General features: G+C 31.9%; 4 protein-coding genes and 1 pseudogene across 13 annotated transcripts; 4 read left to right on the top strand and 1 right to left on the bottom strand.

Moving 5' to 3' along the window:
* On the top strand, window positions 831-1,479 carry LOC107638165. 2 transcript variants are annotated; one of them, XR_002362027.1, is made up of 3 exons: window positions 831-1,165; window positions 1,281-1,342; window positions 1,409-1,479. XR_002362027.1 is itself a non-coding variant. In XM_016341333.2 (2 exons), exons 1-2 carry the CDS (start codon window positions 839-841, stop codon window positions 1,439-1,441), a joined length of 360 nt encoding a protein of 119 aa, XP_016196819.1. In that variant the 5' UTR covers window positions 831-838; the 3' UTR covers window positions 1,442-1,478. The 2 variants fall into 2 exon arrangements, 1 of the variants encoding a protein (XP_016196819.1); XM_016341333.2 differs by lacking the exon at window positions 1,281-1,342 and having other exon boundaries at window positions 1,409-1,478.
* On the top strand, window positions 7,600-9,526 carry LOC107635489 (isoflavone 7-O-methyltransferase-like). The gene is made up of 2 exons (XM_016338974.2): window positions 7,600-8,388; window positions 9,135-9,526. Exons 1-2 carry the CDS (start codon window positions 7,600-7,602, stop codon window positions 9,432-9,434), a joined length of 1,089 nt encoding a protein of 362 aa, XP_016194460.1. The 3' UTR covers window positions 9,435-9,526.
* On the top strand, window positions 15,607-17,533 carry LOC107635490 (isoflavone-7-O-methyltransferase 9). 2 transcript variants are annotated; one of them, XM_021122113.1, is made up of 3 exons: window positions 15,607-16,113; window positions 16,426-16,499; window positions 17,137-17,533. In XM_021122113.1, the coding sequence occupies exons 1-3, from the start codon at window positions 15,726-15,728 to the stop codon at window positions 17,434-17,436; spliced, it is 762 nt and encodes a 253-aa protein (XP_020977772.1). In that variant the 5' UTR covers window positions 15,607-15,725; the 3' UTR covers window positions 17,437-17,533. The 2 variants fall into 2 exon arrangements, with proteins under 2 accessions (XP_020977772.1, XP_016194461.1); XM_016338975.2 differs by having other exon boundaries at window positions 15,609-16,499.
* Window positions 17,828-22,738, bottom strand: LOC107635491. 8 transcript variants are annotated; one of them, XR_002362025.1, is made up of 6 exons: window positions 22,069-22,738; window positions 21,865-21,958; window positions 21,639-21,784; window positions 19,208-19,287; window positions 18,158-18,894; window positions 17,831-18,046 (listed from the first exon to the last, which is right to left on the bottom strand). XR_002362025.1 is itself a non-coding variant. In XM_021122110.1 (5 exons), the coding sequence occupies exons 1-4, from the start codon at window positions 22,375-22,377 to the stop codon at window positions 19,229-19,231; spliced, it is 612 nt and encodes a 203-aa protein (XP_020977769.1). In that variant the 5' UTR covers window positions 22,378-22,716; the 3' UTR covers window positions 18,505-18,894; window positions 19,208-19,228. The 8 variants fall into 8 exon arrangements, 3 of the variants coding, with proteins under 3 accessions (XP_020977769.1, XP_020977771.1, XP_020977770.1); XR_001619259.2 differs by having other exon boundaries at window positions 17,865-18,046; window positions 21,861-21,987; window positions 22,069-22,728; XR_001619258.2 differs by having other exon boundaries at window positions 17,867-18,046; window positions 21,865-21,987; window positions 22,069-22,727.
* Window positions 23,915-24,659, top strand: LOC107637364 (annotated as a pseudogene).

The following is a 25,421-nucleotide window of genomic DNA, read 5'->3' as shown; positions in this document are numbered from 1 at the left end:
TAATTTTAGTCCTATACTGATTTGAATTTTGTTGAATAAGTTATTTGGTTTGAGATTTTGAATTCTTCTTATCTTAAAAGTTTTTAGACAATCTTACTTCAAAAATTATAAATCTCTCTGATCTAAAGATCTTGATAGTCCTAAACTCTGAAGACAACAAATTAGACTTATCAAGTTTACGCCCAAATCTTATCCTACTTAAAAAAGTAATGTATAGAATGAAAAATTGATTATGCAACTTACTATTTCTACTTTTTATATTACCTTAACTGAGAATCCGAATTTATAGCATAATCTCTAGCAAGCAATAAAGGTCATCAATCATCAAGCAATATTCTAACATATCAAATTCAAATATTCAAATCATATAAATTACATGCAAGGGCATAAATGATTATATATCGCCATTCATATGCATTCATTTAAGAGTAATTAGACAAGTTATTGAATTTAGTAGATATATAACAAATTGATGATGACAAACATGTTGATTTAGGTTGATAACCCACTACTAGAACACTAGTTATTACAGATGGATATTTTCGACGGATTTTATCCCACGGAAATACAGACGGAATTTTAGAGGGATTTTTTTGTCGGAAAACAAAAAAAATGAATTAGCATAAATTACAGACGGAAAACAAAATCCGTCGATAATTCTGTCGGTAAAATTAATTTTTTTTATGAGAAATAGTTACAGACAGAAAATCTGTCTGTAATTAAATAGACAAAACGTTGTGTTTTATTAAATTATTACAGACGAAAAATCCGCCTGTAATTTAAAATTTTTCGTTGGAAATTTTTAATTAAACCTAAATGAGACACGAGCTTCTTCCAAATGAAACACGAGCCTCTTTTTCTCTCCGTGGATATGGATATGCATATGGTAGCACGAGCTACTTCATCTCTCCGTGGCTGCTACTTCTGCTTCTTCCGCCGCTGCCGCTGCCGCCGTTGCCGCTGTCACCGTTGTGTCGCACAATCTCTCTCTCTATCATCCCTTGCGTCGCACGAGATCCCTCCGCCGCCGCTCTCGTCGCATCTACTCCCATCGTCGCAGAGCTCTCTCTGCCGCTGCTCTCATCGCATCTGCTCCCTCTGGCTCCTCTTCCATCTAATCTCAACTCGCTCTCTCAGTTCTTCTCGTAACCATCTCAAATTTCAGGTATATATATCCTGATTTTGTGATTCTGTTCTTCGTGATAAATCTTAGGGCTCCCTTTTCTGTGCCAGTCTTAGGTTTATCATACTTTGCTTTTGTGGTTTGTTTGAATTTGCAGGTTCACTCTGATTTTGATGAATTATTTTCTGCAATCGAAGCTTTTTTGACCTAAAATTCATGGTAGGCCATTGCTTTCTATAGTTTTTAACTTTCATAGTTTGATATTGATTTTGATGAATTTTGCAGGTTTTCTCTGAAGAAAGGTGGAAGGGATGGTGATGATGGTACTGAAGATGGGTGGAAGGAAGGGAAGTTATTCTATTTTATCTTACTGACGGAATTACAGACGGATTTTCTGTCTGTAATCAGAACGGGATGATTTTCCAAAGTTCAAATTACAGACGGAAAATCTGTCGGAAAATCCGTCTGTAATTACAGACGGAAAATCGGTCGGAAAATCCGTCTGTAATTACAGACGAAAAATCTGTCGAAAAATCTGTCTGTAATTACAGACGGAAAATCCGTCTGAAAAATCCGTCTGTAATTACAGACGGAAAATCCGTCGGAAAGTTCGTCGCCTTTGGAAAATGGATAGAAAATTTACAGAGGGAAAATCCGTCGGTAATTGCTAAAAATCCGTCTGTAATTTTCCGACGGAAAAAAAATCCATCGGTAAATAATTTCCGACGGGGCTTTTACAGAGGGACAAAATCCGTCGGTAATTTTGTCGGTATCCAAAAATCCGTCTGTAATAAAGACTAAATCCGTCTGTAAATCTGTCTGTATTAATCCATTTTCTAGTTGTGACCCAAGTGAGTTTGATAATGTTAGTTTGGTGTGCAGGCCCAAATTGTTTTATTGCAGTTTAATTTTATGAGGCAAAATGATCCAAAGCTGCTAAATGAGAATGAAATCAAACCAAGTCCAAAGCAAATCAATCTAAAGGAAAAACGATCCTAAACTTCTGCTAAGTTTACTTCAGGCATTAGTCAGATAAGAGAAAAGAATTCACTTTTTTATTCAAACACCAAAGAGGAAGAAAATAAAAGCTAATCAATGAAGTTAATGTCAAATCAAGCTAAGCAAAAGCATGACAAGCAGAGTTCAGAGAAGTTAAAAGTAAGTAATTTTTCTTAATATATAAGACAATTGCTTCACATTTTCTCCTTCCCTTTGATTAAAGAGATAGTAATAGTAACATAAATAACATAAATAAAAAGATCGTGTAATATACTAATATCACATTTTTAAGGAATATAATGATGATAGGGCATATTAAATGATGAAATGGAGTTTATAAAAGTGCATGTACTCTTAGCTTAAATGGCTTATAAGATAGTGGTAGCAATTATAGGAATAGTATCAATCCAAAAAATGCAAAGATATGTAGGTATTTTTGTTAACACATGCACATTTTGACCAAACAATTACGGCGATAAGCCTCAAACAAAATATTTAGGAGCACAATAACTTTTATTATTAGATGATCACATATTTCTAATCTAATTTGATCACATAGAAAATATTTCATTATATGACAGTAATTATAACTAAATGATAATAAATTAATCTTGTAAGCATAGAATATAGTCGCATGAGATCAAATTGCTCTGATACAAAAAATGTAACACCCTAATATTTTTAAACTGGGTTTAAGCCTTATTTGGATTATATTGGTTGTTGATATTCAAAACCTTGCGAAATTTTTAAAACAATATGAAATTTTTATATAAAATAATTTATATATGTAAAAATAGTGAATAACTAATTTCTATTAGAATGGTTACTAGTTGAAAAATATAAGTGGATATGAAGGTACTAATATGAAAAACGGACGTGCTAAACTATGAAGGCACAAACAATGACAAGCTTTACTCATACCAAATAATCATAAAAAAAACATCATAGTCACAATTACAATCATTCAATAAAGATAAACAAGACACATAAGAAATCTTAATCTCTTAATTTGTATAACTATGACTAAAACAATCGCCTATTCTTCCTTCTTAATATGAGTTTGGGTAAGCGCTTAACATTTCATATCTACGTCCTTGATATCTCGCTCCTAATAGTGCACTTGTCTTTTCTCCTCAACCGAATAGTGTATTACTTTGTACTGCATCGTTCTTGAAGATGGTACAGAAAGAGAAGTGAGAAATAAAAGTTTCTCAGTAGTTTATCTATATGGTATCATCGTATCCATCCCAGTCACTCCGAGTTTTAAAAATAAAAATAATGATGATGTAATGTTGTTCAATTATTATTTTCAAAAGTCTTTGTTAGTCGAAGTGGTTTGACTTTTAAATGCTTCTCATTTACTTATGTCATGACACATGTGACTCGTAACAAAATGCCTAAAATGTTAAAACATATAGAATGCAAATTCACAAACCTTGATTTAATATTCTCGTAGGCCATAAAACAAGGCAAAATAAATAAGAGAATAGTAGTAACATTGGCATAGATAAATCAAAGAGAAGAGATCTTTAAATAAAATAAGGATAATAAACAAAATCATATATAAATCAAATAGAATGGATCTTTGGATAAACAAAAAAGATCTTTGAGTAAAATAAGAAAAATAAACATAATCATAAATCAAATAGAAAGGATCTTTGAGTAAAAGAAGGATCTTAGAATAAAACGAACGTGATAAACAAAGTCATAAATTAAACAGAAAGAATAAAGGAAGAATAATCATAATCACACTTTTCTTTGTACTTTTCATTACTTTCTCTCGTAGTTTTTATGGAAAGTATTAAGCTAAACCGGTATAAAAAGTGGGAGTCCCCTTCCCTTACCGAAGGTTCTTATTTCAAACGTTTTGGCGATCACCTTCCCTTACCGAAGGATCATTATTCTCTCAGTTCAATTTACAATCAAGGTTATTTAGACATACACAAGAAGGGAGTTATGTCAACAAAGAGATATTATTATATAAAATTAATGGGAGTCTACTTCTCTTACCAAATGTTCTTATCCCAAAAGTTTACCAATCACATTTTCTTACTGAAAGATTATCTCGATTCGATCACCTTCTATTACCAAAGGATCATTTCGATTATCTTATCTTTGGAGTCACTTTCCCTTATCGAAGGATCATATCCTCAGTTCTTTAATGCACATAAGATGGTTAATATAATGCATAATATGTATGAAATAAAGAGACGTTATATCATGACATGTAATGCTAATAACATCTATATCTTTTCAACAGCTACTACACTGATTCTTTTCTTCCATCTCTATTCATAAAAAAAATATATCCAAATAACAAAAATTCTAGTAATTTCAACAACAAATTTAATGCATATCTTCCTAATTAAACAGCAAGTAATTAATTGGCATGATATCCATTTTGAATCCCTTGTGTCAATTTTAAGTTGTTGAAGCGACTATGAACTAATCGAATATTGAATTAAAAAATTAATTGAAATGTGAGATATTTCAACAACATAGAAGCCAACGGAAAAAAATTGTTCATAGCATTCAAACTATAATTTTTTTCTAAAAATAGTACAGATTAATAATAAAAAAATAAAGAAAAAATAAAACTTTATTTTAGGAAAAAATCCAAAAAGGAGCAAATAGAAGGATGAACAGAGATGAAGATGGAGGCACGATGGGTCGATGATAGAGGCTCGCCTACGACATGGCAGAGACACAAGTCGCAGATCTAGAGATTTGGAAGAAGGAAGAAGACAGAGACTCAATATGGAGAGTATGAGGAGAAAGTGAGGCAGTAGCAATGGCAGTGATAGAGACACTTCAGTTAGAGGAGGTTGGTTTGCCATGAAGAGAGAAGAAACAGAAGTTCAAATGGGGAGAAGAAGGGAGGGGAGAAGAGATTCTGCGTGGTTGGCCATTAAAAAAGAAGAGACGGAAGTTGAAATGGAGAGGAGAAGGGAGGGTAAAATTGTCAAATAAATAATCAGTGTCTCAACTTATTAGAGGTACACTGAATACATGTAATTTGTGTCAATTTGTGTACCAACGTGTCCTTTAAAATTGTGTGTCTCAACAATCACACAGAGGACATGTGTCAGTGTGTCTCACTGTCTCTGTCTTGTGTAGACACACCCACTAACCAAACACTACCATATGTATTCTGATGCAAATAGACGCGATTTGTTAGCGAAAAAAGACTTGTTCCATGGCTAGACTTTGTGTATATTTTGATGTAGGTATGAATCCTTGACTGGATAGAAAGAAAATCTTCATATTCTTTAATTTGCATAATTCAAAAAGAATATCTTCTTGAACAATATATGAGTGGACTTTGTGAATACTTTGGCAGAAGATTTAGAGGGAAAGTAAGGATCGGAAGTGAGAAGAGATAATGATTTTTATTATAATGGAAAAAGTATATGAATGACAATTTAGAGATAACAGAAGGTGGAGAGGATAGGTTACCTAGAATATATATTTTGTATAGAAAAAATAGAATAAAATGAGAAAGGAAGGACTCAAATAGCTCTTAGGTATGTACAGATTGTGTTAGGAGAATCTAATTCGCGTTTAGGTGAAATCTCCAATCTGAATCGTCGCTTTGCAAGCCCTATAAAATTTTCTACGTTTGGAATTTGAAAATAGCTATTAAGACATAAATTTATAGAAAATTGAGTTAGCTTTAAAATGAATCTTAAATGAAGTCAATCGGATAACCATAGCTAATTGATATATTCTCGAAATACTGTTAGTATATCAGACTGGCTGATAAGAGTGCGGTTTTCTACTATAGACTTGTAACAGATTTATCTACCTAATTTAATTTGAATTTGATTTTGTTAGAACTTAAAGAATAAAGCTAGTTTTCTTATCTTTTCATGTAACTAAAGATCATTCAAATCCCATAAATATGAAATCAGCTAGTATTTTCATATATTTAAATTTTAAATTAGATATGTTAATTTTTCAAATGCATTTTTTTTTACCAAAGATATGGAGATTCGAACCCGCGACTTCTTAATTAAGTATGGGATGACTATACCATTTGAACTATAACTCATTAGCTTTTCAAATGCATTATTTTCTGATTTTTTATTTTGAATTTAAATCTTAAATTATTACCATTTTAATTAATTAATTAGTTATTGAATAATAAACTTAATTCAAAAAGTTGGGATGTTACAAAATGTGTTTAATTAATAAAAAATATAATACTCTTTACTTAATAAGAAGTGTTTAAGAATGAATAATAAATTATATATAATTTTTTTATTTGTGTTATGCTAAAAAATTTTAAAATATAGTGATTATTAAATAATTTTTCTTAGTTAAAATCATGGTGATAAAACTATCGAAAAATTGGATAGAAGGTTGAGTAATTTTTTTTAATTCAATTTTTAGACTATAGTATCAACAAATTATATTTAGTAAATCTTTTTTATTCAATTTCAAGCTATCTTATAGTTGAAATTTGGTTAAGTGATAATATATAGTATCTCTTAATATGTTGCATTCCAATTCAAGCTTTGACAATAATCAATTGGTGGATAGAACACTTTAATATCTGTGTGAGTATATATATTACTTTATTTCCTTTTTTTTTTCTCATTCTCTTCTCTTAACCATAGAACAAACACTATTATTGACATCAAAATTGTGAAAGATCAAGCTCCTTAAAAAATATTCCTAATTATAGGATAGATAAAGATCTTAATCACAATTGGTTGGAATAAAAAATTTGAAAAAATTAGTACAATAATGCTTAAAAATTGTATATATAGTATTTTAAAAAAAAAGAATATCACTGAATGGCCATTCAAAATGTATACAACAGACTTCGTCACAGTTGGCTGGGTAAAGAGGGAAAAAAATAGAAATATTATTATGAATAAATGACTATTTGTATCCATAAAAGATGAAAATACTTATATATGTACCGATACTAGATCAAAATTAAACTTGTACCCATATAAGATACATTTTGTGTGACAAAAGTACCCTACGTGGCACTCCAATCCTCCAAAGACAGGGTACTTTTGTCACACGAATGACATCTTGAGTGGGTATAAGTTTAGTTTCGATTTAGTGTGGATACATATGTCAGTATTTTCATCTTTTATGGGTACACATGGTTATTTATTCCTATTATTGCTGATGATAATTTATATGGTAACACAAAAAAGAGTATTATTGAATGTATATCTTTCTACCCATGACCAAGAAAAAAAATTATTATTATTGGTCAATAATATTAATTGGTTAGATAAATTAAAAAAAAAAAACTATACTTTTACATTACTTGGATTATTGGTCAAGAATCATTGAATATGATATTGGTCTAGAATCATTGAATCTCTGATATTAGTCAAAGAATGATTATTAATGGTCAACAATAATTAAATGTGATTCAACCTTATAGTTTCCATATATAATGCATGAAACTATTGTTTCAATGCAAACACATACATGAAAACATGGTGGAAAAAATGGATTTACTAAGTGGTCGCAAAGCAAATGAGATTTTTGAAGGGCAAGTTCATGTGTACAAACATATATTTGCTTACTTAGATTCTATGTGCCTTAAATGGTGCATTGAGTTAGAAATACCAACCATAATCTACAACCATGAAAAACCCATCACCCTTCATGAATTGATCTCAATTTTACAAGTTCCACCATCCAAAATTAGTGGTGTGGAGCGTCTTATGCGCCACCTAAGTCACAATGGATTCTTTGATATTGTAACAATCCATAATGATGATGATGAAAACAAAGAAGAAAAAGAAGCATATGCTCTCACAATTTCTTCTGAGCTTCTTGTTAAAGGCACTGAATATTGTTTAACTCCAATGGCTAAGTGTTCTCTTGATCCATCTGTGTCAAGTTCTTATAACTTACTAGCAAAATGGACTTTAGAAGAAAATCTTACTTTATCTGAAATTTCCCTTGGAACAAATCTTTGGAACTTTCTTAGCAAAAACCCTTCAATTTTGACTTCCTTTAATGAGTCAATGGCTAGTGACTCTCAAATGGTGAAGTTGGCATTGAAAGATCATAGTGCTGTTTTTGAAGGGTTGGAATCCATTGTAGATGTTGGTGGTGGAAATGGAACCATATCTAAGATTATTAGTGACATGTTTCCCAAATTGAAATGCATAGTGTTTGACCTTCCACATGTTGTGGAGAATTTTTCAGGAACCAGCAACAACAATTTGAGCTTTGTTGGTGGAGACATGTTCAATTATATACCTGTGGCTGATGCTGTTCTACTTAAGGTATGTATAAATAAATTACAATTATTTTGGTTTCGGGCTAAATTTTAATTTGATTTTTAACGTTTCAAATATTTTATTTTTGTCTTAAAAAATTTTAAACAGGTTTAATGTTGTCCTATCGTTAAATTTGATACTAATAATTAATAAAATGTGTGACATAGACATTAATAACATTATTAGTTAAATCATATCTTCTTTCTTGTGTTAGAAAAACAACCAAAACTATCTTGTAATACTTCTTTTTCTCAATTTTTTTTAGTGCAAAACTCCAAATAATAACAATCAATCATCAAGGCTCCAAAAGCAATGGAAAAATTTTTATATTAATAATCGTTTGTGGATCGATTTTAATTACATACTGAAATCGAATGATATTGACTTTTCAATATGCAAATTATTTGTGTCAAATTTAATTGTAGACAACATTGAACCAACTTAAAATTTTTTTATAATTGAAATAGGACATTAAAATATTTTTATGACTGAAATAAAACGTTTAAAATTTTAAAGCTTAAATTAAGATTTACTCCAAACATACCAAAATAATACTTTTTTCTAAATTATATTACTTCATCAATCTATTATACTTGACTTGTTTTCATAGACGTTTCATTCTGTTTCAATTTTAAAATAAATGTTAATTTGGACAAAATCATACATTAAAAGTCAGTGTTTTTAGAAAGGCCAGGTGATGAAGAAAATGGTATGATACATTCCTAAACCTTTTTGTTTTGTTTTTGATTTAGTGGATTCTACATGATTGGGATGATGAACATTGTGTAAAGATATTGAAGAAATGCAAAGATGCAATTTCAAAGAATACTAAAGGAGGAAAAGCAATTATCATAGATTTTGTAATAAATGAAAAACAAGATGAATTTGGACTTACTCAAATGAAGCTCAGAATGGATATTGCCATGACAAGTGTGAATGGAAAGGAGAGAAGTGAAGAGGAATTCAAGAAGCCCTTTTTGGAAGCAGGCTTTCAAGATTATAAAATATTTCCTTTAACCGGAATGTATTCTCTTATTTTGGTTTATCCTTAGTTTATCTTTAAGAATAATTAACGTTGAGATGATCATTAATCAGTGTCACAAAACAAAAAATGCTACCAGAGTTAGATAAATAATATAACGAAAATGTTTAATAACAAAAAAAATTAGCCAAAATAAAACAGTTACTATTTGTTTTATTTAATATTTATTAATTATTACAATAATTAATATATTAAATAAGATAAGTTCTGATTTTTTTATATTTTTCTAATATTATCGATATTTTCTCGTTCATAATAATTGTTCAAGATTATTTATAGTAGTTTGAACATTAATGGAGATAAAACTAAATGATATTATTTTACTTTAGTTATTTTTAGAGTTTAATAAAAATTTATAGCTAAATATTAGTAAAGTTACACGGTTTTCGTTTTTATATATATACCAAAATCACTTTGTAAGTTGTAATCCGTAATCCATTTGTTGTTCAGCTCTAATAAAGATTTAATAAATTTTGATAGAGAAAAATCAAACAATTGCATATTTGGATCAAGAACAATAAGCCCTTATATCATACTTGTGGTTGCGGATTAATTAGATACGCTCTTCGACATCATTTTTGGTCATTTGATTATTGTCCATTGTCATCATGGTGTTATCATGGTACAAAGAGTTTAGGAAAAAAACGAAGAATTATTTCTGTTATTCATATTTTTTATCATTGATTACAAGATTCTTATCAATATATAGATCAAGAGTACGCTAAGAGTATACTCGTTATGGAATAATATCCTAATAAATTACATTAATTTTTTTTCTATTCATCTTTGATATTTTCCTAATTTTGTTCCCTAATTATGATATTCTAATATTCCCCCTCAAGGTGAATAGTGGGATCACCAATACTCAACTTGGTTAGAACTTTACCAAGAGCTTGTCTTAAAACTGCTTTAGTAAGAATATCAGCCAACTGATCTTCTAATATCACAAATTGAAGCTCAATAATGTCATTCTCAATTTTTTCTTTGATAAAGTGTCGATTCACCTCAACATGTTTTGTTCTATCATGTTATACGAGATTCTCTAAAATGCTGATTGCGGCTTTATTGTCACATTTCAACTGACTTGGCAATTGTGGTGGAAACCTAATCTCAGTCATCAATTGTCTTATCCACAATACTTCAGTTATGCCTTTAACAATTCTTCAAAATTCTGCCTCTGCGCTTGAAAGAGCTACAACTTTCTGCTTTTTGCTTTTCCGAGTTACCAGGTTGCCTCCAACAAGTATAAAGTAACCAGCGGTTGATTTTCTATCATTTGGGTTGCCCGCCCAATCTGCGTCAGTGTATGCCTCAACCTTCAAATGGCCATTCCTTTTGAAAATGATTTCACTTCCTGGAACTCCCTTCAAATATCGAACTATCCTCATGGCAGCTTCCATATGATCTTCTTGTGGCTTATGCATAAACTGAGTTACTATTTTCATAGCATAAGCTATGTCAGGCTGAGTATTTGATAAGTAAATTAGTTTTTCAACTAGTCGTTGGTACCTTTCCTTATCTGCTAGGGTGGCACCTTCTACTATCTTCAACTTGTGATTAACTTGCATGGGTGTGTCTATTGGTTTGCAATCCATTATTCCTGTTTCTGCCAGAAGGTCTAAAATGTACTTTCTTTGGGAGATAAAGATTCTTTTGCTGGATCGTAGAACCTCTATTCCTAAGAAATATTTTAGTCCTCCCAAATCCTTCATTTTGAAATCTGTAAATAGGTTCGTTTTCAATTTTGTATGATCATATCATCCATATAGATTATTAGGCAAGTGAGTAAATCTCCCCATTTTTTCAAAAAAAAGGTATGATCAAAGTTGCTTTGCTTGTACCCATACCTTTTCATGGCAACTGTAAATCTTTCAAACCAGGCACGTGGAGATTGTTTAAACCCATAAAGAGCCTTCTTTAACCGGCAAACTTCATGTTTTCTAAATCCCGTAGAGAAATCTGGAGGAGCTTCCATGTACACTTCTTCTTTCAACTCTCCATGCAAGAAAGCATTCTTGACGTCAAATTGATGGAGTGGCCAATCTTCATTTGCTGCTATTGAAAACAACACCCTGATAGTATTAATCTTTGCAACCGGTGAAAAAGTATCAGTGTAGTCGATACCATAGGTCTATGTATAACCTTTGGCCACCAACCTTGCCTTGTACTGTTCAATAGTGCCATTTGCCTTGTGTTTAATGGTGAAAACCCATTTGCATCTGACTGGCTTTTTTCCTGTCGGTAGGATACACTTCTCCCAAGTTCCGTTCTTCTCTAGAGCTTCCATTTCTGTATTCATGGCTTTTCGCCATTCAGCTTTCTCATTGGCTTCTCGGACAGTTCTCGGAATGTCTTCTGTTAAGAGTCTGGTGGAAAAAGCCTTTGCAACATTTGCTATTCCTTCTCTATCCACTCTTATCGGATATCTTGAATTACGGAAAATATATTCTGGTGAGTACCGATCAAGAGGCATTCCTCTGTTTCTTCTTGGAGGAAGAATAAAGGTATTGGGCTCTGGTTCTTCATGTTCCAATGCTATACTATTATTGTTAGTGACCTCATTAAAAATAGGGAGTAAATTATCAGATTGATAATTACTTACCTCTTGTCTGACATTCTTAAAAGAACTCTCACTGGTTGTATGTACCGAGTTGTTTTTTACGTTGAGTGAAGTATGTTCGGTGGCTCCATCTACTTGCTCTGTTTGAACAGTTTCTGGGCAACAAATGTTATTTAGCCAACTTGGTGGTTCATTATTGTCCCTAAATGCTATGTTGGCGGCTGAAGTAAAATTCGGATTCTAAAAAATCACAATCCATGGTCACATGAATACGACGAGTGATTGGATTGTAGCACCTATAGCCCTTTTGGTGTGTAGCATACCCAACAAAAACACGTTTTTCTGCATAAATATCAAGTTTGGTTCTATTGACTTTGGGGATATGGACAAAGACGGAATATCCAAATACTCGAGGTGGTAAGGTTAGAATAGACGGGATTGTAGTCTGAGTAGCCAACACTTGTAAGGGTGTTTTGTGGTGGAGAACTTGGGTAGGTAGGCGATTTAGTAAGTAGTATGAGGTCGCTATAGCTTCAGACCAAAAAGTTTTTGGAGCTTGTGCATCAAAAAGCATGGCTCGGGTCATCTCAAGTAACTTACGATTTCGCCGCTCAGCCACACTATTTTATTGGGGTGTATTTGGGCAGGAAGTCTGATGGATAAGACCATTTTTCATAAAAAAAATCACGCATTGATTGGTTTATAAATTTCTCACCATTATCTGAGCGAAGTACTTGAATTTTCTTATTGAATTGAGTTTGAATCATTTGGTAGAAAGCAAAGAATTTATCAGGTACTTCAGATTTGTGTTTTAAAAAATATACCCAAGTCATGAGAGAGAAATCATCCACAAATAACACAAAATATTGAAAATTATTATGGAAAATAGGAGCTGGACCCACACATCAGAGTGTATTAGAGAAAAATTGGAATTGACTCTAGTGTTGGTCGGAGGAAAAGAATGTCCTGGGCTTTTAAAGGTATATAGAGGCAATTTTTTAATTTCAATTTTTTTGAAAAAGTAATGGAGCCTCCTCCTTTAACATTAATTAATTCTCCACTAACTGTTTCAATATGGGCTTTTGAAGGTATAGTCAAGCTGTTAAAATCATGGAGGTCATGAGTCATAGTATCGGTAGTCCCACAATCGAAAATCCATTCATTTATCTTTTTAATTGGATTCTGATTTTGGGTCTCCCTTTTATATTGAGTCGCGGTATGGGCTGAGCAGCCAAGGAGTTCAGTAGTCCTTGTCTTTACTACTTTGCCATAGTGACTTGCTTCCTCTCTTCTGGCATCGCCACCGCTGCTGATGACCTCTGGGATGCTCACAGCAGTGGCTCCCTTATTCTAATTTTTTGATGACTTAGAATTATTTTTTCACCAATTTAGGTAACCCACAATATTAAAGTAGTTTTCTTTGGTATGTTTCTTCTTTCTTCTTCTACCAATTGCTTTTTTCATCAGAGTTGCCTATAATGGATAATCATATTCGTTTAGTTTGAAACCAATTGACAAATTGTCAGAATCAATTTGTAAAGAAATGGTTGATTTTGAGTTCCTAAAACCTAACACTACTCTGATACCATGTTATCATGGTACAAAGAGTTTAGGAAAGAAATGAATAATTATTTTTGTTATTCATATTTTTCATCAGTGATTACAAGATTCTTACCAATATATAGACTAAAAATACGCTAAGAATATGCTCGTTATGAAATAACATCTTAATAAATTATATTGATTTTTTTTAATCATCTTTGATATTTTTTTGATTTTGTTTTCTAATTATGATATTCTAATACATGGTGGTAATTTTTTTGAATTTGAGTTCTATCTTTATAAAAATTGTGTTGCCACTGATGGTGATCATTTTGACTTTTAGATGACAAGGCTTTTGGATTTTTTTTACTTGATGAGCAAAGTTAAGATTGAGTTTGAGAGTGTTTGTGTGTTCAGGAAGATATTGTATTTGGTAGTTGTTATTCGTAATTAATTCAAGTAACAACTTCGGAGAAGATAATCGCTTGGAACAAAAAATAATAGTGGAAGATTAGAATTTATTATTTTTAATTATCACATTTTTAGGTATTATAGTTTTTTTAGATTTGGCTAAAGAAACATATTTTTTAAAAAATTGACCGTTGTTTTACGCAAATTGAATTTTTCAAGCCTCAATTCAAAGTTATTTGTTGCTACATGTGGCCTCAATATGCTTAAATTACACTGTATAAAGCATGGATATTTTGTTGAATTGTTGTATTTGCGTGTCGGACACGATATTTATCGATATTCGTTCAATATGTATGTCTATTGTTTTCAATTTGTATCTTAATAAAAAATAAAATAAAAATTTTTGGATTTGCGTATCGATCGGTGTATTCCGTATCGTGTCGTGTCTTATATCCGTATCAGTGTCCGTGCATCATAAATTACACCCATCAATGCTTGGAGTAGAGTATTCTCACATAATTTTGCGTTGATTACAAAAATAACTTTTTTATATTAAGCATTTTCGTATTTTTGTGGTGAAATTATAAATGGGGAGATAGAGAGAGCAAGTGCATTTTATGATTCAAAAAATTGATATGATTGCAAAGTGGAATAATGAAGATGAAAAGAATCATATCTCATCTCAAAGCTTCAACGTGTGCACTCATGATGTCAAATAAAGTCCCTCACTCCCTTGTCATCTGTTAGGGTTATCTTGTGTTCTACTTTACAAAGAATCAAAGATNAATGAGCACAATGAATATTTAATTTTCATAAACTTTCAGTTTGAATATATTTTACATACGTATTATTGCAACAACAACAACAAAATTTTATTCTACTAAGTAAAATCGATTAACTAAATTAATTAACATTAGAGTCCTATTATGTATTAAGATTGCAATAAGACTATTTATACGTTGATATCTAAAGACTATTTTATGTATGGTCTGTCTTCCACTCTTCCTCGCTCTACTTTTCATTTGTTATCTATTTTTTATATCATTCACCTTTTTAATTGAATATTCTTCAAATCTTCTTTTCACATATTCAAATTACATGAAAGATAAAAATTCTATCATTTTTTCAATAATAGCTACTATTCTGATTTGCTCTTTTATAAATTAAGTGCAACAAAATTAAATGATAAAACTTAGAATAATATTAGTTATAACTGATTTTTATTATGTTAGACTAATTTAGTTAAATTTAAGGAAAAGTATGGGGAGTCAATAAAATATTTGTACAATACGTACAACGGAGGTTTAGAGAGTATTAGAGATATAACCATTAGTGTTACCTTTTTTTATTAGTGTAAGCTTCTGGGATGAGTGGTATCATGACATGGTATTAGAGCTCTAGATTTGAAAGGTCAAGAGTTTGATTCTTGGTGAAACCCAAAATTAGCTTAAGCTTTTGGAATAAGTAGTTTTATGACATGAGATGTTTATTATCCCTAGTACCCGAATGGTTATTCTTAATATTATGGGTGATGTTTATTTTGTAACTCATATAGTCCATTGTACACATTGTACAAATAAATCATTGGCTCCCTAGCGGGACTCCAAACTTAATTAATAAAAAAATTTAGATGTGTAAGGTTATTTTTTTTTCCATCCCTATAAACATATACCAAACCCAACCACCAAATCAAACACCCAACAACCAAACCAAACCAAATACAACCAAACCAAAAGTTTGTGAATTGAAAAGCGGAAAAAGAAGAAGATCAGAGAGTGTAGTTGCAATATGGAGTTGCTAAGTGAGTGCAAGGCAAGTGAGATATTTGAAGGACAAGTTGTTGTCTACAAACACCTTTATGCATACCTAGATTCCATGTGTCTCAAATGGTGTCTAGACCTCAACATGCCTGACATAATCCACAACCATGGCCAACCCATTACCCTTCATCACTTGGCCTCAACATTGCAAGTTCCGCCGTCCAAAATCGACGGCGTTCGCCGCTTCATGCGCCACCTTGCTCACAATGGATTCTTCCACATAACAAGACTACTCCATGATGATAATGAAGAAAAGGAAGCATATGCTCTCACTATTGCTTCAAAGCTTCTTGTCAAAGGAACTCAACATTCTTTAGCTCCAATGTCTAAGTGTGTTCTTGATCCCACTTTGTCAGGTACTTACCATTTCCTTGGGAAATGGACTCTTGAAGAAAATCTTAGTTTATCTGAAATTTCCCTTGGAACAAATCTTTGGGACTTTTTTAGCAAAAACCCTTCATATTTGAGTTTCTTCAATGAGTCAATGGCTAGTGACTCTCAAATGGTGAAGTTGGCATTGAAAGATCATAGTGCTGTCTTTGAAGGGTTGGAATCCATTGTAGATGTTGGTGGTGGAAATGGAACCGTATCTAAGATTATCAATGACATGTTTCCCAAATTGAATTGCATAGTGTTTGACCTTCCACATGTTGTGGAGAATTTTACAGGAAGCAACAATTTGAGCTTTGTTGGTGGAGACATGTTTCTTTCTATTCCTCATGCTCATGCTATTCTACTTAAGGTATGTTTCTGTAAATTACAAAGATTTTATCTGATTAATCGTTAAAAATATAATAATTTCGCGGCAGCATCGACATGGTCGGCGGAGGGGGGTTGCAACGGCGCAGGTGAGGCTATAGAGGGAGACCGGAGATTAGGAGGATACAATGATATTAGAAGTAATCGTTTGTAGTGTGGATNATCGTATTAAAATTTTATTTTATGACTTTTTTTTGGTACATAATAATAAATGGCGGCTGGTGATACAATAATTAAAAATTTTAAAATGACAAAGCATATCGTGTCAGCATTTAATCTGTATGTCATGTTTATAAAAAATAAAAATTAAAATAGATAATTTTTAAATTTTACTCGATTAAAAAAAAAATTATAAATGTCAAAACTAAAAAACAAATATTTTACTTAGACTATAAACATATCTAAACATTTCTATATTTTGAATTAAACAGAATTGATCACTAAATAATAAACATTAATTTTCTTTTTTTTTTTTTATGTAAAACTTCATTCATTTATGTTGATAATTTTTTTAAGAAAAGAAAATAATGAGCGTACTTGCTTGTTGATAAATTGGATTACTCTTGGAAAAGGCAATTAATATTGCTAACTTTTTTTTTTTATTTTTTTTGTTTTTGCAGTGGATTTTACATGATTGGGATGATGAACATTGTGTAAAAATATTAAAAAAATGTAAAGATGCAATTTTAAATGATGTTAAAGGAGGAAAAGTAATTATCATAGATACTGTGATAAATGAAAACCATGAAGAGCATGAACTTACTCAATTGAAGCTAAGGATGGATATTATGATGACACATGTGAATGGAAAGGAGAGAAGCCAAGAAGAATTGAAGAAACTATTTTTGAAAGCAGGTTTTCAAAATTATAAAATATCCCCTTTAACTGGAATATATTCTCTTATTGAGGTCTATCCTTAAGAATTGTTATTGGTTGTTACAATCTGTTAAATAACTAATTTGCTCTCTAAGCAGCAAATTAATTTCAATGCAAATTTCTTTATTATTCAGTTTAAAATTGTCTAGCTATAATTAATTATTAATTATTAATTATTCCCACGGCAGTTCTGTGTATTTCGTTGTGTTTTCAAGTTTGACTTTGTGTCCTACATTTATTAAGTTTTGATTATATAATATATAATTATATTATATTTTAGTGTTGGTGTTAATATATCATTTATCTTTTAAATTTGTCAGATAAGTATTTTTTTCATCATTTTAAAATTAACGTAGCCTTATTTATATGAAATTTTGTTGAGAGTAAAATTACTATAGAAAACCTTTAAAATGCTAAATTATAAAAGCACACCATAAAGATATATGTATATACTATCAGAAAAAGGTATAGTTCAAGAAATAACGTTCAAAATGTTATCATAATTTAAAAAGAGTATATCTATAAACCCAAATGCACGTTAGTTATTTACAAAAATTAATTTTGTCTAAATATCATGGATATTCATGTTTGTCTTCTTCTTTTTTAAGTGGTAGGCCAAAATATGATTTTGATTCTGAAGATGCCTTCAGTTTCCTACAAATAGTGGAAGGACATAAGAAATGAATATGCTTATAAATTTTGTTTTTAAATATCAAACTAGAAGAGTATTATTGAAAAAATTAGGAGAATACAAAGGTTGTGTACCTGAAAAAAATCTTTCGTAATTCACCATACATCTCCTTGTCAATAACTTCTTGCATCTTGAAAAATTGTCAGATTTTATTTACCATAAAAATAACCATATAAACACTTCAGGTTTATTCAATTAAATTGATTGCTTATTATAGAGAATAATTCAAGTAAAATATGTAGAATTGTGATATCTTGTTTTGCATTGAACTTTTTGAAAGGACAAAAAAAATGACATTAATCCTTATTTATCATTGACAAAATATAAATTAAATGATATTACATCTTTTTTTGTTAGGAATTTTTTTTCTTAATAACAATTACCTCCAATGATATTGTTTTGTATCGAAATGAGTTAGTTGTGTTTTTTTAAGTTCATGGCTGAAAAAAAAAGAGTTAAAAAGTTTAACATAATTGGTATATAGGACAAAATAGACGGAAATATTTATTATGTAATAAAAGTTTATTGCATTACCTTTTATTTTTTGATCCAATATTTCTCTTTTTATCATCTTTCATAATTGAGTTTTGTCTACTTTAACTGTACCTCCTCAACCAATAGAATAAATTTTGATTGGATGAACCTAAGTCAATTTCACGTTTGATCAATAACACTAAAACAAAAATATGTATCATCAATGCAGTTGTCCCGTCATTAATGCTGTAATCCTTACTTTATTGTTGATTGGTCTCATTGATGCAATTGATTGCTCATCCTTCCATCTACTTCATAATAATTGGAATCATGTTTCCTGTAATTTATTGCATATATGTATCACAATATGTTTTAATAGTGTTATATATATTACTTTAGAATTAAGTAATGATACATCACAAATAAGACATACGTCTACCTTTTATTGGTTTTAAAATTTTAATTTTTATAATTTTATTGCTAAAATTATAAAATTGATAGCAACATTTAAAGAAATCAAATTTTGAATTTTTTTTAAAGTAAATATAAACATTGCAAACTATAATTTCTTAAAAAACCAATAATGATATATTTTAAGGATGTATGTTTATTAATTTTTATAATTTATATGAATCGTAGTTGGTGCATACCTGTTGGATAAAGTAGAGGTTCTAGTTCCTTTCGCTTATCTCTTTGAATATGTTGATGAGCTCTCTTGATAACAATTTATCTGTTAAAAATTTTAGTCGTTAGTTATTGAAATTAGTGAACAAAACTATCTACTCCAATGTTGATATTGTAATGATAAAATTACATAATACACGGATTATACTTGTAAAAAGGCTCACGTATTTGTCAAGCACATAAATTACCTGAGGTGCAGGTAACAAAATTTCTTTGAACACTACATTCTTTGTGAATTGTCCCCTTTTTCCATCTACTATTCCTTCTTTGACTAAGATTTTTGTGGTTAACTGAGAAACACTTCGAGATAGAGCAACGTATAATTGACCATGGCTGAACACATGTTTAGGGAGATAGATCCCTACCTTAAGGATAGTTTGCCCTTGTGATTTATTTATCGTTAAGGCAAAACTCAATCTTATAGGAAATTACTTTCTAATAAGCACAAAGGGTAATCCTGAATTCTCAGTTGTTTTGTGTTTTATCCGAAGCAGAAAAGCTCTTTTTCCAGAGTGATTGTAACACCCTCACTATCAGAAGTCACGCTTCCGGCTGCGCTACTCTGATAGCAAGAAGTATTACGACTACTTTACATATTAAATACTAAAATAGGAGCATGTGACTCGACACTGTATCGCTGATTTCTTTGAAAACCAGAAATAAATACTTTATCTTAAGAAAAATACAAGCAGGCATAAATTCATATACAAGACTCCTTACATAATAACTCAATATATTATACGCATAAAACATACCATTCCTATCCCTCTTACAAACTTGTAATAACAAAGACGAGGGAAGAAAATAATTTAATTAATACAACAACATATAAACCAAACGCAGTATAACTCTTCTTAATGCTTCTTCATCCGGTTCCTAAAAAGGTAAAGTTGTAGGGGTGAGAACCTAACCACACGGTCTCACTACAAAATTTCAAAGTTTTCATAAGAAGATATTTAATAGAAAAACTATTTTCAAGTTCAGTGATTATCATTGCCTTATGAATCTTTTTAAAAAAAATCAATAGGTAATCGTTCAAAACCTTTTCAAAAAAATAATGTTTAATCTTTCAAAAATTCGAAACATTTCCTTTCTTATAAGAAAATCTCAATCAGAAACCAACCACGCAATCAAACAACACAATCATTAATTCAGCACCAAAGTTCAATCTCAAATGTAGCACGCCAGAACAAACACAGGCAAGGCAGACAAGGAAAGCACAAGTAGGCAGCAGTTACAGCAAATAGTTCAAGTATCAGTTACGAACAGTTTAGCAATTAGGCAAACCAAAACAAGTTCAAACTCAAGCAAAGCATACAAATGCATATGATGCATGCCTGTCCTATGGCTGATGAGGCTCATCTGTCGGTTATCCAGCCAACCCGACAAGTCTGAATTGTACTTAGACTGTCCCCCGACGTGCAACCCCAAGAGTCTATGCATAGCTTTTTCTCGAATAATCGATATTACTCAATGGGGGTAACATTCCCGAGAATTTATATAGTGCCCGGTCACACACTTACATCGTAGGGTCAACAGAGTATCGAGTCTTCAACCTGGTACACGTGGTGGCAAGCCACGACACTTAATCCAGGGAACCTCGTATCTCAGATATTTCAAATTTATAAGCCATATAAATAATTCATTCATCATTCATCAATATCTGAGCCATTCTCAATATCATCATCATTCGTCAATTCATATCCCATTTCCAAATTCATTCAAAAATCATATTTCAAATCAATCCTCATCATCTTTTTTTTCGTTTCGTTCACTAACAATTCTCAATCCAAAACATTACTTTTTCTTTGATAAATGAAGTAATCTTAAATCATATAATGCTTAAAATTAAACCTTTTAAAATAACTACTTCAAATGAAACTTCTAATTTTATAAAATTTCGGCAGCATCTCCCCTAAAACTCAGATTTTGCCACCCTTTTCGGGTCCCATCCAAACATTTCTCAAACATTTTCCAAACCTCAATCATTTTCCAAGATTCAGCTAGTTCCAATATCAAATTATTTTCAAAGCGAATCAGTGCCCATAATAAATCTCTTTTTAAAATCAAACCAGCTCAAATACTAAATCATTTATAAAGTCATTTATAAAGTCACTAACTCAAAATTAAACAATTTCCAAAGTCAATTCCTTTACATCATCAAAAATAGCTTCAAAACCAAGAAAAGCCATTTTTCATAATAATCAACTAAATAACCTTTTAAACTAATTTCTTTTCAGCAATCACAAACTACTCAAACAATCAAGCAATCAGTCATTCAGTCCAGCAAACAACCACATTTAGAAGACAATCATAATCACAGACATATGTTCTCTCACATTAATATCTATTTATCACAACTCTGTAATATAAATTAGATTTTAATAAAAACCCTACCTCGAAAGTTGAACCCATAAACTAAAGGCGTCACAAGAACCATTCCTCTCCGCCCGAAACCAACTGCAGCTTCAATCGTAGGTCTGCTCACTTCCGCAATAGCAGAAACAGCTTTAATTGCAATAGGCAATCCCGATAACTCAATCCTAAAACATAAATATCGCGAAAACCTTAATAACACATAACAGGAAACTAACGGCGAGGGTTCGCAATAAGATATACCTACAGTAAGAGCAAAATGGAACAGCCGCAATTCCGAGCTGACCTGGAGGCATCTCCGACAGCGGCCAGAAACTCCGATGGTCCAACTGTAACCTTAACTTTGATATAAAATCGTCGGAATTCAATCCTACAATACCAACAGCTCAGAGCCTCTAATAACTTATATTGGAATATTGATTTCAGAAGTTCTGGAAGTAAAAACGCTTACCAAGAAGGCAAAGGCTCGGCGGCGGCTTCCGACAGCCAGAACAGCGGCGGTTCGTGGCGGTGACACGGATCTGGCGGCGGGACAGCGGTGGAAGGTGTCTCCCTTTCCCGTCACGTTCTGACCCTTCCTTCCATAGCTCAGCTCAGCGATGAAACAGATCCACGGCGCTGATGGAAGCACGGTGGTGACGAGGCAGATCTGACGGCGACGGGATCCTCGACGGTGTCTTCTCTCTCTCTCTCCTTGGCTCCACCATGGATGACGGTGACTCTGGCTTGCGGTGAGGACGACGTCGGCGACCTTAACCATGGTAGCAGTGACTCCTCCCCTGCGCGCGCTTTGCTCCTCCCTTGCATGGCTCTGGTTCGCGCTCCTCTTCCTCTATTAGCGACATACGACGGTGCGGACGCATCAGTGGCGGCGACGGCTTCAGCCGCGACGAGGAGCGGTGGAACAGCCCACTAGCTCCGGCGCGTCTTCCTCCTTCCCCCGGCGCTCTTCCCTCTCTTTCTCTCTGCTTTCTCGAATCTCACCCTCTCTCCCCTCCTTCCCCTGTTTTCATTTCCTTTTTTTTTTCTTTCTTTCTTCGATGAGTGGGGTTATTGGGGGTGAAAGTAATTGGCGGCTGAAGGAGGTAAAGGGCAGCTAGGGTTTCTTTTGGGGTAAAGAGAAAATTATGTGTTAATTAGGGTTAAGGTTTTGTGTGTTTGATTTTAGGATTAGGGTTTAATTTAGGACAAATGTGAAATTAGAGATTTTTGGACAAATTGGAGTTTTGTTAAATTTTAATAAAATTAAGAGATATTATATTAAATTAAATATAAAATATCCATCTTTAAAATACCTTTCAATTACAAATTTATAAATTAGTTTCGATTAAATGCTAATTAAATAAAAATTAGAGACAAATAAATTAATTCTCTTTCATTTATAAAATAAGGTTAAAAATATAAATATTTAAAATTAAGGCATATAAAATATTCACTATTTTTCAATTATAAGAACTCTACATCAAAAATAAGAGTCTACTCAACTTTTATATAAAAATCTCCGAAGTACAGTCTTAAATAAATATTATGCATCATAAATAATTAATTAATAACTTTTAAAAAATTAGAGATCTTACAGTGATGGCCTGTTAAGATTTTCACGTCTAACATGTTTTGAAAAGTTCATCGACATAGTAGCCTTGTGCCATTGCATAAGCCTGTCTTAGGATCTATGTTTCTTAGTAACATCAGAGGAACACCTTTTTTTACCTTCAACATATGAGGTGGCAATCCACCCGTGGAGATCGAGTTAAGATATTCTTGTTGATACAGATTATTTGTATCTCCTTCTACTTCATCAAAGGATGCTAAAATTCGTTCGTCTCCCGAAAATTGGTTAATGACTATATCATTAAACTGTTGCACATCATGATTTTTGGGTGTCAATATCGCTCTCTCCACCATATAAGATGCATCCCACCCATGAGATTGCAAATTTGAAAAGGTTTCTTTTATTAATTTCTGTAAGGAAAAGTCTAGCGGGCCAGTAATTTTTGTGTTTTCTGTCCAACACTTAACCATCAAAACAAAAATGAGTGATCTCCCACAATTAGATGTAATCTCACACCATTAAAAATACTATTGATGGCCAATTGATGGTTACAAAACACCAAAATTACTGGCCCCTAGCATTCTTCTTTATGTAATGATGCCTCACCTTCCCATGGTATTGCCATGTGTGCTTCTATTTGTACCAAGTCTTCACATATGGTAGACTCAATTCCATGCCTTATGCGCATAAAATACTCCGCAAAAGCACTTGAATATTTTTGTCAAAAAAAAAAAACCACTGATGGATGAATATATTGGCAGGTGATATTGCATCAACCACATTATTCACCCTACAAAATAATTGCAAATACGCTGTTTGGCCGCCCGGAAGTCTTTTCGGCAACCGCCCAAATATTATTTACACGGAATTTTCTCTAAGACCCGGTTCTTTGACCCAATTAAATGTGCCGGCTGGTTGGTCAGGACGTTTTTGGACTAGAACCGAATGCAATTTTGATAGGACCGGTAACGTTGAATGTGCTATCGGAGACTGTTTCGGTGGCCTCAAGTGTATCGGCGGAGGTGTTCTGCCGGTAACACCGGCCGAGTTCACGGTTGAAAATGCTGGCAATGGCAATATGGACTTTTATGATGTGAACTTGGTAGACGGTTATAATGTTCCTATGGGGGTACATGCAACCGGAAGAACCGATAACAGTCAATATGCTGGCTGCGTTTTTTAGCTAAATGATAACTGTCCAAAGGAGTTACAGGTAAAAAATATCACCAGTTTGGTAGTTACATACAAGAGCGCGTGTGCGGCATTCAACAGTCTGGAATATTATTGTACCGGAAAGCACGGAACACCACAGACATGCCCACAGCCCACCTACAAATTACTCATAAATGTTTAAGAATGCATGTCCAAGAGCTTATAGTTATGCTTATGATGATGCTTCAAGCACTTGTACATGTTTTGGAGCAAATTACATCATCACTTTTTGCCCCACATAATCCTCATAAATCCTAAATCTTAGGTTTTTTTTTTTTTGTTGGTTATATAGTTGTTACTTGTTAGTGTTAAAGAAAGGATGTTTGTGATTGATTTGTTAGTTAACCGTGAAATACTTAGATACATAACTTTATGTAGAATTGATAACTAAAAATTATTAAATAATTTAATAGATTTAACTAAATTATTATTTAATTACTCTTGCCTATGAACTCCACATGAAATTAAGTGTTAAATTTTTATTTTAGTTAATTTAATCATATTTAATTAGAATTGAGGAACTGTGTCTTCATGTAGTGTTTTTTTTTCTTTTTTTTTTTGTTTGTATTATTCATTCTACTAGAATTTGTAGAGGAGTAATTTTATATTTTCTTTTAGGACAGTTCAAATGATATATTCTCTCCATTCTCACTCAAATGTTTTAAATTTGAGTCTTACTCCTAATTAAAAAAAATAAGAAATACAAAACAAAAATGCTCTATGAAAATAACTTAAATTAACTCAAAGAAAAAAAATTTTTCCGTTGTGATCTTTATTTTTGGCCAAATCTTTTAAGAGATTTTTTTTTTTGTTGCAAAAGTAAACTATTAGTTTGATAAATAAATTAAGCTTTAAACAATGAAGATGAACACACACTGATTCTTATTAGTAGCACCAACATTCAAGTCGAGTTCATTTTAATATAGTATTATGAACATAAAATTGTTTATACTTTTATCTACAGTTTAATTATTGAGCCCTTATAATTATATTAAAATTTTAATTAGGTTAATTTAAAATTTTATAATTAAATCTCTACT

This window comes from Arachis ipaensis, chromosome B04 (genome assembly GCF_000816755.2).
Source record: "Arachis ipaensis cultivar K30076 chromosome B04, Araip1.1, whole genome shotgun sequence".
Taxonomy (NCBI): domain Eukaryota; kingdom Viridiplantae; phylum Streptophyta; class Magnoliopsida; order Fabales; family Fabaceae; genus Arachis; species Arachis ipaensis.
This window is presented reverse-complemented; position numbering and strand designations above follow the sequence as displayed.